The 13173-nt window shown below is 33.6% G+C and overlaps 2 protein-coding genes across 2 annotated transcripts in view; both read right to left on the reverse strand.

The window, feature by feature from the left end:
• LOC139430264 (uncharacterized) overlaps positions 1-13173 on the reverse strand; it is a 291985-nt gene that overhangs the window by 263231 nt on the left and 15581 nt on the right. The gene's annotated exons all lie outside the window — the stretch shown is intronic.
• LOC111416129 (drop dead) overlaps positions 12923-13173 on the reverse strand; it is a 42779-nt gene continuing 42528 nt past the window's right edge. Inside the window, exon 12 of the mRNA XM_023048086.2 lies at positions 12923-13136. Coding sequence (XP_022903854.2) covers positions 12951-13136 — 186 coding nt within the window. The 3' untranslated portion in view covers positions 12923-12950. The remainder of the gene's footprint in view (positions 13137-13173) is intronic.

Below are 13173 nucleotides of genomic sequence, written 5' to 3' on the forward strand. Positions count from 1 at the left end.
ATTTAAAAGTAAGATTTAAAGAACATCTAAAAAGCGACAATTCCGCAGTCTTTAGACATTTAAGGGACAACGACCATCAAACAGACAGCGAAAATATCCTACTCCTTCATAACTACCCTAAATCCAAAAAACTAGATCTTTTAGAGGAAATGGAAATTATTAAATTGAAAAATTACGCAAATTATATAACTCTAAATGAAATTACCGACGTCCCTCACACACGAATGTTTCTAAATTTCGTAAAAAGACCAGTTTTTCCATGACTTCATATTCAATACGTACAATTGTTACAGATACCGGTTGTTAGTAACCTTTCATATCGACCCGACCACGTTTCTCTTGTATTGTATGTAGTTTTTATCGTTCTTTGATCTTAATTGTTAACATATACTGGGATAGATGTGTGTTTGTATGTATACGTATATATATATGTATATAATCTTAAAATAAATGGAGCGTTTTTTAATTCTGTCCATCGTTCGTTTTAGACGGTAAGAATTTTAACTGTTGTGTTTCTTGACGTCATATTGTATTTCGATTTTCTGTTTTTAGTTGCGCCTGAAGACGAAAAGTAATTTTTTCGAAACCGGTTGCGCAGATAAACAAATTAATAAACACTAATTCTTCACACATTTTTTGTGTTTTCATTAACTAAAATTTCCGAAGAATTATGGAGAAATACATTCCTTTTATTATTTTATGCGTAATTTTGCGTAATTACAAATCACTAGCAGTCTTTTTATTAACTTTTCAATTTATTTATTATTTTAGTTGTTATTTTGAATATTAATTTTTTAATAGAGAAATTAGAGAAAGAGGTTGAGAACATCTAAATGAATAATAAATGAATAATTTTGCGAGACATAAAACATTTATAACATTTTAAAACGAAAATCACATTTATAACTTCATTTTATATTAAAATAGATATATTCGCAATATACGGAATGTGAAAATTTCGATACAAAATTTATAAATTATATCTTTGTTGTATTATTATGCGCTCGTTTGATATACTGGTGACTCAGACCGTTTAAACCGTTTAACCGTTTAAATAATTTTATTTGAAAACAGAGGTAGTTACAAAAATTAAAGAAAAAATGTAATAGCTGAATAAATGTAATCTTACATAGACGTGTTTTGGTTTCTTGACTGTGCAAAGCATATCCATTTTATGAATATTATTACTTTTCATTCTAACTTTTTGACTATTTCCGTTTAAAAAAAAAAAGGACTGCGTGGATGGTCTGCATCACCTTGTATAAGTAAATGAAATAATATGTAATACCTAATTAATAATAATATGAAATAATGATTCAAGTATACAAAATATGACTAATAGTGTAATAAATAAAACAGCCCTGAATAGAAAAATCTTTAGTAAATTTTAATTTGCCATCTATTGGAAAATAGAAGGTATAATATAATGGAAGGGAAACAATATCAAAAGACATTAATCCAACATACAAAGTTTTATTTTTCACAATTCTTTTTTCTGGATCTATAAAAGCCTTGGATCTATTAAATCGGGCAATAAACAAAAAAAAATAATTTTTGCAACATACTTTTCTATAATACACGATTACTGTATGTTTGAAACGTAAAAAACTATATAATAATAAATTAATTTATTACTAAAAACAGAATTCATGAAGTCCTGAAACTTGTCTTTTCTACGTAACATTCACCACTTCTACTTCCAAGCCTTTGAATGTCCCACATAAAAAATTACATTTTTCCAGGTCTACTATTTTAAGTTGAATCTGTACATGATAGTAATAATTATACTTCTGATGTAATTGAAAATTTCCGTTATCGTTTATGAAAGCAGTGTCGGCGCTAGCAAATGAAGCGCCAGGGTGCGGGAACCGAAGTGTAAGCATTTTGGGGGGGGGGGGGGCGCCCAAAATGTGGGGGAAAAATTAAAAATTCATGTGCGGTGTTCGGGAATTTTTTAAATTCTCGGATCACTTTTTCACTTTCTGCACCATTTTGCATGAGCACTTCAAGCCCCCTCTACTCTTTAAAACTGTCTGGGATTATGGCTCTGCAGATCGGGTTGCTCTTGAGAGGGACCTGGGGATGCTGCCGTGGATGGATATTATTTATACGCAGGATGTTAACGATAAATTGAGAATTTTCAATGAGCTGCTGCTCTCAGTGTTTTATGTACACATTCCTAGTAGAGTGGTGAGAGTATCCAGCACTAGGCCTCCTTGGTTAACGACCACTATTAGAGAAAACATTAAACTTCGTGATAACTCGTATAAGAGATTCAAGCATACGAGGCTGGATTCTCATAAGGATTATTATAAAAGCTTGAGAAACTATGTTACAGCCGCTATCAGAAGGAAAAAAAGGGCCTACTTTGACTCGCAGCTCTCCCCAAACACTTCCTCCGAGTATTGGCGTCGCATTAGGGAAAACGTAAATATTACTAAAGGTAAGGGTATTATCCCGGAGTCGTTGGCCAATGCAAATGAGATTGCGAATCATTTCGGCGGCGCTGTTCCTCAAACTGATATCGACTGTGATGTGTATCAATACTACAATAACAACAAGGCTACTGCTTTTCAAACTGAATTCTCCTTCTGGGCTATAACGGAGAACGATCTATATTCCACGTTGATTAGTATCTCTTCCAATGCCGTTGGAGTCGATGGCATAGCACTAAAATTTGTTAAGATGTGCTTTCCTTTTATATCTAGATATATTTTACATATCGGAAATTTCTGCTTAACAGAAAATGTATACCCTACCATCTGGAAACAGTCTATTGCAGTTGCAATACCCAAGAAACCAAATCCTTCCGATTATAGCGATTTAAGGCTCATTTGTCTTCTACCCGGCCTTTCCAAGGTTGTTGAAAAAATTGTGGATCGTCAGCTGCGAACACACCTAACTCAATATAATCTTCTGCCTGATTCCGAATCGGGTTTTCGTCCGGGTTTTTCGTGCGCTACTTCTCTTTTAAACCTTACGGATGACATTGTGCGTTCCTCTGATTCTGGCCTTGTTACGGCCCTGGTGACACTTGACTATTCTAAGGAATTTGACACTATCAGTCATCAAATGTTGCTTGCTGTTCTTAGGTTTTTTTTAGCCGTGAATCCGTTGATTTCTTTCGACATTATTTGGAGGGCAGAAGTATGAGGGTGTGCGTTCGTGATTCTACTTCTCGTGAATTTTACACTCCTACAGGTGTGCCGCAGGGTAGTATTTGCGGTCCTATCTTATTTGTCCTATATACTAGTGCCTCCTCGTTATACGTCCGTTACTGTAAATTACCAACTTATGCGGATGATACACAACTATATTTGAGCTTTCCGTTGTCAGAGATTGAAAGTGCAAATAGTCGTTTAAATCAAGATATCGAACGGGTGGTGAATATATCGGAAGGGCACGGTCTATTAATTAATGGTACGAAATCAGCGGTAAAAGTAAAGACCTTGGTCCTGCCAGAGCATCATTGAACATTCGTGTGGGCGGCGATGAATTGCGCGTAGTTGATACTGTAAAACTCTTGGGAGTATGGCTGGATTCGGATATGCGCTTTAATACACATATCAATCACTTAATTAGATGTTCGTATGCCACGCTAAAGTCTTTATACGCCAACCGTCACATTTTAAGCATCCAAAGTAGAGCCTTGCTCACTGACACGTTGATACTTTCTAGGTTTAATCAGTGCAACGCTGTTTATGGACCTCATCTGCGTGCAGATGCTGCGGCACGAGTCCAACGAGTCCAGGGGGCGTGTCTCCGTTTGGTATTTGGTATATGTCGAAATCAAAGGATCTCTTACAAGTTGCCCGAGATACGCTGGCTGAGTATGAAAGCAAGGAGAATTTTTCATGAGGGAGTATTATTTTTCAAAATTATTATGTTCAAAACTCCCGCTTACTTCCACAATAAAATCAGATTTAGAACGGACGTTCATAATATAAACGTCTGCAGAAAGAACTGCCTGTCCATCTTGCCTCATAGCACCCAACTGTTTAAAAGGTCTTTTTCGTACAGAATTGCTAATTTTTGGAATTCTCTGCCGGAAGCTTTGCGCTATAAACAATCAGTGCCTGCCTTCAAAAAAGCATTTAAATTACAATTTGTTTTTTGATGTTACTTGAAAAAACAATTTTGTTTTTGTTCTTTTGTGTTTTGTCACGTTTTGCGTGTTTTCTCGATTTATCTGTTTTCTTGTTTTCTTCTATTCTCTTCTTATTTATAGTATTTTCGGGCGATTGTGAAAATCAGAGTTGTTTATCTAAACCTCCTCTGACAATCGTCCGAGTTGACTTGATATAATTAATAGTATTTTTATTTTGATATGTTATTATATGTTTGAATTAGGTTTTTGTTATCAAGTCAATAAATGAATTATTATTATTATTATTTTTATTTTAATTTAAAAAAATTAAAAAATGAATTTTAATTAAAAAGAAATATATAATCAAAGAAATATAAATAAAGTTAAAAAAGACTGGAATAATCATAATCCATACTTCAGCAAAAATTTAAGAATTATAATACTGGTGAAAAACCAAACTTAAGGGAATAGTCGGGAATACTCTGATCAGAAGGTTAATTTGCAAGAAAAACTCTGAAATTGCAATAGTTATAAACTAGACTTCAGCAAAAAACAGGAATTACATTGTTCAAAGTCCACATTGTGAAAGCTGAAATTACTGTTCAGAGAAAACAAAAAATTAATTATAAACCAAACATGATTTTTCATGGCAATACTTATGTGTTCAATAAAAGAATGCGAAGAATATGAACAAGAAATCAATAGACTTGTCTTGTTATTGCACAGGACAGGAAATCACCAATACGGAAACTTTGCCAATGCAGGATAAGCACAAAAACAAAGTAACAGCTGCAGAAACTAGGTACCGGGTGATACAAGATCCGTATAGATAATAAAAGGCTCCCAAATAGATCTACTACTTCTAAAAAACTAAATACTGCTTTCTGAAGACTAGATACTGCTTCTAGAAGACCAAATACTGCTTTTTGAAGACTAGATACTTCCGACAGGTCTAAATACAGCGTCTGGAACACTAAATACTGCCTTCTAAAGACTAAAATTGCTTTGTGGAGACTAAATACTGGTTTCTGAAGATTAGATACTGCTAACAGGTCTAAATACTGCAAAAGAAAGATAAAATATTTTGGAGAAAACAAACATAACTTTGGCAGAAGACTAAATACTGCTTCTAGAAGACTAAATACTGCTTTCTGAAGACTAGATACTGCCGACAGGTCTAAATTCACCGTCTGGAACACTAAATCCTGCTTTCTAAAGTCTAAAATTGCTTTGTGGAGACTAAATACTGCTTTCTGAAGACTTGCTACTGCTGACAGATCTAAATACTGCAAAAGAAAGATAAGATATTGTTGGAGAAAATATTAAAAGGGCTCCGGCGCCCTCTTTTAGGCGGCGCCCGGGTGCAGTGCACCCCTTGCATCCCCCGGTTCATATCTGTATGAAAGCAATTTTTTTTCTTGATTTATTGCTTTGAATAGATGTAAGCTCTTGAAATTCGCTGGACACTTCACCTCGATGATGGTATTTTCGTTTTTTATTGTTTCATTTAGACTTGCAACTAAGAATCCATATATCTTATGAATGAATAGAGCTCATGAATTTGCTGACAAGTTATATTTACTTTCAAATTTTTTTACTGCCAGCCATTCATAGTCTTGGCCATGTTTAGTGTTATTGTTTCTAGCAAATTTCGAGTACAAGATTGATTTAACTTTATTTAAGCAAGACGTGTCATTGCTCATCTTACATACATCACCAAATCTTGATGCAGTTAGGCACAGATACCTTTCTTGGATCCCTTCCTGATTGGTACTTTAGCTTCTGGTAAGAATTTGTATTTTATTTCTGTTAATGCATCCATCTTGCAAGTTTCCAATAAATTCTTCTTTCTTTTATATTCTTCATATGAAATGTCGCTCATAAGTTATAACCGAATTGCTATCATTATTAATAGCAACATAACCCTGATCGGCTTTCGCTACCTACCTGAATTACCCTGTATACACAAGTATTTTATTTTATTGTATACAATTATTTTATAGCAGTACCACTCCGGATGATGCATCGTAACTGACGTTGTTTGAGCGTTTAGCGTTTACACCAGGCATCTACAATTAAGGTTATTATAGGAATTCAGTCATTATTTACTTCTCCTGAAGCTGTAACTAAATTCAATTCTTCTTCACCTGCGTTCTTCATAGACTGCCATGCTTAATCCATGATTTTGTCACTTACGGTTTCTTGATATTTTTGGAGTGTTTTTGTTAACATAAATGGTATATCCACACATAACAATAATTCTTCAGTCTGTGTATATCCGGTACCGACAGATAACAGAAACAACAGCAGAGTTTATCTCAATAGACTCTTTGCTTTCTTCAGTGTAAAGCTTCTTTTTTATCCCGCACATAAAACATAAAAGAAATGAGCTGCTAAGCCCTGCTTTGACTCATTAATAAATTTAATGCGAGTTTTGTTGCAGTTGAATGGATTATTCTCCACCATCAGTGTTTGGTTTTGCATCATTTGTATCACATATTTATCTTATGGTATCGCTTCAAATAAAGTATCGTTTTAATTTGTACTGTGATGGTTTATTCTTTTTAAATAGGTACTTTTTATGTGTGCCACAGTTTATACAATAAAATTAATAAAATTTAACTTACCTTTCGGAATAAATACATTTTTCAATTGAATCTCGGACTATAAAATATGAAATTTTAGATTTTATAAAAATTTACATCTCAAATTATTACCGTCTATTTCTTCTTTTTCGAGAACATCTTCAAATGCTAAGGGGTAGTTTTTTAGATGAACATACTTACCCATTGTTTATAAAAACTTTACACAAACTAAATTAAACTAACACTATAGTACACAATAAAATAACAACTAATGACTATAAACTCAAAAATTTTGTTAAATTACACAGTCATTATTAGAAAATCACGGAAAATAAAGTTCAAAACGTACTTTTGGAAATGATTATTTTTTCTACCACATTAAAAAAGTAATAGATAAAACAAGGAGCTTCGATGAAGAGAGTCGATGTCAGCGCCGCTCAGTCGGCAGGAGGCGGACTAACGCGGTGGTAATACTTCGTGGGAATCTTGACGGAAAATATTCATTTTTACGCTACCTTTTTGCAATTTTAGCAAATTACAAACTATTCCTTTATAACTAAAAATTTTGAAAAAATTTATTAGAAAAATATTACTATTTTCAAGTATACTATCATGCAAGCTAAAAAAGAACGACCAAATTCTATAATATTGAGAAAACAGCCCCTTTTTTTTAAAAAATTTTAAAAATTTTCACCATGCGTTATGTAGAATTGTTAGAAGAAGCTATGTACAAAATTTTATCCAAATATTTTCATAAATAATGTATGTTTTTTGTAATTTGCCGAGCTGTATGGTAAAGTAGCCTCTTAACGCATTTGCATCGGGCTATTTTTCGTAAAACTTACCTATAAATCGAGCTATTTTAATGAATAATTTTGTAATGATAACTAGATGTTTCTCACATTACAAACAGAATTAAACGTTTTATAACTTGTTTGTATATATTTTATTGAAATTTTCAAAATTTGTACAAAACTATTAGATGGTACTTCACAAAATCTGCATATATATCGTGTTTCGCTTCTTTTCCGATGTACCTTACACACCACGTATTGTCTTGTGGGGTACTTTTTGTTAGCTGTAGTACCTCCAGGGTGTGTTTCTTCATATCACCAGACAATCTACCAAGTGGTGGTGAAGTTGGACCAGCACCTCGCGATGTGGAGGGCTGCATTTCATCTACTTCTGCTATTAACCATCCCCTCGCAACTGATAACAAATATTTTATATACCGCATTTTTTCATGTGGATTTGTCTTCTTGTATTGTTTATGAAGCTGTTAAATAGAGCAATATTCATTACCCTGCTTTTCCATTAGAAGCCGCGGTTTCGTATGAAGAAAAAGTGGTTTTAAAGCGCGACTTATAAAGAAATGCGGCTTATAAAAGGTGGCGGCTTGTAGATTTGTACAAAATGTGCCTAAGTATTTATTAGAATTATATTTACATTATACACTACTCTCAAAAATTATCGCACAGCCTAAATTATGCATTAAGTTTAAAGGTATTTTTTTTTGAATCAACGGATGGATTTTGATGATTCTTTCTTCACGATATAGGTTGATTTTTAAGGAAAAAATGTGTTGACGGTTTCTAACAATTGTCAACGTTTTACCTATATACGGGGTGTAAAAAGAAACGTATGTTTTTTCTTCTAATTTTGCAACACCCTGTGGAATTTATCAGAAAGAACCGCTACATTCCATTTACATTACGTTAGAATGGTCATCTCGATATCTCTTTTATCAAGGAAGATACACAACTTTAAATGTAACGAATTTTTATTAATATTTTAAACAAGTAGGTGGAAACTAAAAAACACTACATAATCCTTAATCAATTCTCTCAAAATCACCTAATAACGTGTATTTCCGCCTCTCTTACGTATCACTTCTTCACAGCGAGGAGGCATACTTAAAATCAAGCGTCGAATTTGATCTTGATCAATTGCATCCCAAACCTCTCTTACCATCCTCTCAACGTCGTCCAAAACGATAGGTGGCCCCCTGTGACGATCAATATTATCCCATAAATTCTCTATTGGATTGAGATCAGGGCTACAGGGTGGCCAGTCCATGGTTTGTATACCAACTTCATCCAAATAGTCACGGACCGTATAGGCAACATGAGGTTTTGCATTATCATGCATTAATAAAAAATTATTTCCTATGTAAGGAGCAAAGGGTACCACATGTTCCGATAAAATGTCTGTAATATACCTTTCACCTGTTAATGAACCTCTTCGCAAAGAAACAAGGTCTGTTCGCGCTGTAAGCGAAATTGCACCCCAAACCATTACGGATCCTCCATTAAATAAAGTTGTCGGTCGTATGTTGCACTGTGCATAGCGTTCATTGGGCCGTCGAATTACTCTTAAACGTCTATCTGAGCTGTATAAACAAAACCTTGATTAATCTGTGAACAGTACTTATTCCCAGTCATCAGCATTCCAATCAAGATGTTCTCTGGCAAATTGCAATCTCCTTCTAAGATGATTTGCGTTTAAATTTGGTGCTCTGGCAGGAATCCTTGCATGCTAATCACCTTCGGCGAGACGCCTTTGTACAGTGTTAGTACTAATTCGAATATTATGAACATCTGTTACTTGTATCTGTAAGTTTCTCATTGTAACAAAACGTTCCCTTAAAGCACGAAGTCTAATAAAACGATCTTGGCGTAGTGTTGCGATTCTTCCTTGTCCAGGTCGTCTTGTATGATCATTTGTCTCTTGAAATCGTTGAACGGCACGTGATATTGTTGTATGAGAAACTCCTAATCTCAAGCCTATTTCACGATAACTTCTTCCTTCATTGGCTAAAGTAACTGCCTCAACACACTCATCGCGGCTTAAATGTCTTGAACACTTAATAACCCAAAGCAGCAACTTGCTAAATGCGTAAATAAAATTGACAAGCATTTCTGTCATACTGTTTGATATTTCATAGCCTGCTTGTTTCATTAGTAAGGACTATATTTCAACAAAATTAAGTCAAACTTAAAAAATGTGTATCTTCCTTGATAAAAGAGATATCGAGATGATTCTTGAACGAAAATGTAGAGAAGGGTTGCCATTCTAACGTAATGTAAATGGAATGTAGCGGTTCTTTCTGATAAATTCCACAGGGTGTTGCAAAATTAGAAGAAAAAACATAAATTTCTTTTTACACCCCGTATATGGGTAAAACGTTGACAATTGTCAGAAACCATCAACACATTTCTTCCTTAAAAATCAACCTATACCGTGAAGAAAGAATCATCAAAATCCATCCGTTGATTCAAAAAGAAATACCTTTAAACTTAATGCATAATTTAGGTGGTGCGATAATTTTGGAGAGTAGTGTATTTATCCATTTAAAATGTTATTCATTTTAAAAATGTTTTTCTGATCGGTTTTCTTTGACGGCTAGAATTTAAATATCAAAATATAGCAAATAGTTGCAAAACATTTCAAAAATAGTACTTTTTTATTCTTAATATAAGTTTATTTACGTAGATATCTAGGTAATTAAAAAAACCCAAATATAATTTAATGAAACAATATAATATATTCTACATTAAAACAAAAGATATATTCTATGAGAAATAAAACAAATTATGTACCTACTACTATGTGTAGGTAGATAACTATTCTATGAGATCATAAAATCTTATGACCTGGTCCATCCGAATCGAAGCCTGACAAAAGGCAGTCATACAATTTCGTTGCTTTCTTCCTGATCGTTTACTTCCACTTCATTTATAGGTTCATCTTCTTGTAGTTGCTCATTTTTTTTTCTATATTATGCATAGCACAATTGTGTAACACCTAGTAAATACATACTAATTAGTTACTTATTTTTAACACTAAATTAAACTAGATAATGTTTTGCAGCTTTTCCCAGTGGCCCAGTTTGCTTTACCCATAATATAGATAAATATTGTCATATTTTTACCGTTTTAAAATCAAAACACAAAAACGCGCACACTGCGATACGCGGAGCACACATATTGGGTATTATTGTTTTTGTTATAATTCCGCACTATTGCTCGCGTTTGAATCGACTAGGGCACTAGGTCACTAAATCGAACGGCTTCATCCTTTGAAGGCGACGCAGGACTCGATGTTGGGATGATCGTGCATTCTCTTCTCATGTTTACATGCGAATGATGCAATTTCTGATGACACCGATGCTACTTTCAAGTCGCGATGGAGGTCGGTGTTTCTTATATACCAGGGTGCATTCACTATGCACCTTAGTACTTTGTTCTGGAATCTTTGAATCAGACTTGCATTTGTCTTGCAGGTACAACCCCACAGTTGGATTCCGTATGTCCATTTTGGTTTTAATACTTGCTTCTATATTAACAACTTGTTTCTTAGTGATAGCATTGATTTTCTGCCAATAAGCCAATATAGGTGTCTAAATTTGATATCAAGTTTTTCACGTTTTTTTTGACGTGAGCTTTCCATTTGAGTTTGGCATCCAGTGTCATACCAAGATATTTTGCGGTGTCGGCGTAAGGGACTGCATTGCCATTTATGTGTACTGGGACATAGTTTACTTTCTTGTAAGTAAAGTTTATATATGTCGATTTATTTGTATTTAGTTTTATTAGCCATGTTTGGCCACGTTTGGTCCAGTTTTCTATTGAATTTAATGCCAATTGTAACTTATTTGCTGCAACTACTTCATTTTCTGCAACAGCCAAGATCGCTGTGTCGTCTGCGAATGTAGCTGTTAAAGTTTCTGGTACCTGAGGAAGGTCGAATGTGTAGAGAACACCGGCTCGTATTTCATGTATTGAAATAATAATAATTAATAGTTGACTATACGTTGATGGTAGTATTTGGTCTAGTTTGTTATTTAAACCATCTAACCAGACTTTGTCGAAAGCTTGTGCAACATCCAAAAATATGGCGGAGCAGACTTTATTTTCTTCCATTGCTATTTCGATAGTATTCGTTATTCTATGCACTTGGTCTATTGTTGCATGTTTATTCCGACACCCAAATTGATGTGTTGGTATTAGGGCTTTTTCTTCTATGACAGGTTTTGGTCTACAATTGTTTGACAAAATTACCTCCAAATCCATAGTTTCCACAAACTCCATCGCGGCTGGCAGAATAAGGTCTTCACCAATGGTGTGAGCCTTTTTACATCTGGCTATTTTATATGATACTTTGTAGGAGGCAATTAAAGGTTTTTCATTCACAAAGTTTTTTTGAGGAATGACGTTTGCTCTTTATATGATATCTGCTGCCAAAATTTTATTAGGGTCAAAATTTTCAACGTATAATATTCCTCGTATTTTATTATTATATGAAAAAGACAATTGGGTAATTAAACGGAATTCTGCGAAGTAAGGAGATAACCAAAAAATGGAAATTTAATATTTATAACACTAATTAAGAATCAATTATATGAATCGGAAACATGGAGACTAACAACCCGGAACAAGAATCGCATAGAGGCAACTTAGGCCCACTACTACCACTCATAGTTAAAGTCTCTGATAGCGTTATCTGTCGGATAGCTTAAAATTTGGTTACTACCACTGTATTTATCTTATAGATACCGCTATCCAAGGGATATCTTTTGAAATATCTGTAACCCGTGGATAGGGTGTCGGATAAGTTGCTATCTAATCTAAGGGATAACTGAGGATACCTAACCTCAAATAGGATTTATACTGACGTATAAAATTCGAGCGTTTTACTCTAATAGTAGGTCTTTTAACCATATAGAGCTGTCAATTTAACATAATAGATCACAAAATCCCTAGATTCCTTGGTTATCTCAGGGATTTCTTAACTATGAGATAAATGGAGGTGGTAGTACGCACGACCCTGTTATCTACGAGATAAATTGTATCTTATAAATAGCTTAACTGACAGATAGCATTGGTTTGGCAGTAACGGGCGTTAATGGACGAGAAGATCTGCTAAAGTATCGCGTATGGAAAGAGATGGCATGATACGACAGACAATAATGAAAAATATTGAGAGAATCCAACTTACTTGAAAAAGCGAGTACTTAAAAAGAACAAAAAGATAACAACATTTTCCGGTAATAAATGATTTTGAATATATTAGAAATATATTTCTTTATTAAAAACTATTCTTTTTATATAAAATAACTAATAAAAATGTTTCTATAAACTAAAATAATGTTTGGATTTATCAAGAATATGTTACATTCTAACAAATAATTGATAAAAACCAAACATAAAAAGGATATTGATTACTTGAGCAAACATTAAAAAGAAATAAATACAAATATCAACTTTCATATTTATTTATCACCAGATCTTTTCTTTTTCATTTTCTATGAAATTGTTACTATTTTTCACGACTTTCTTTTCATTTTTTACTATTTGACTTTTACCATTGAATATTAAATTCCTGATATTTTGCGAGGGCATTTCAAACAACAAAGTTAAAGCTATCGAAAAAAATATTATCCAAAACGTTTCTAACAAATTCACCTAAAATCGAAAAAATAAATTAAAATCCAAATTCTTT

Source organism: Onthophagus taurus, chromosome 6, assembly GCF_036711975.1.
Source record: "Onthophagus taurus isolate NC chromosome 6, IU_Otau_3.0, whole genome shotgun sequence".
Lineage (NCBI taxonomy): Eukaryota > Metazoa > Arthropoda > Insecta > Coleoptera > Scarabaeidae > Onthophagus > Onthophagus taurus.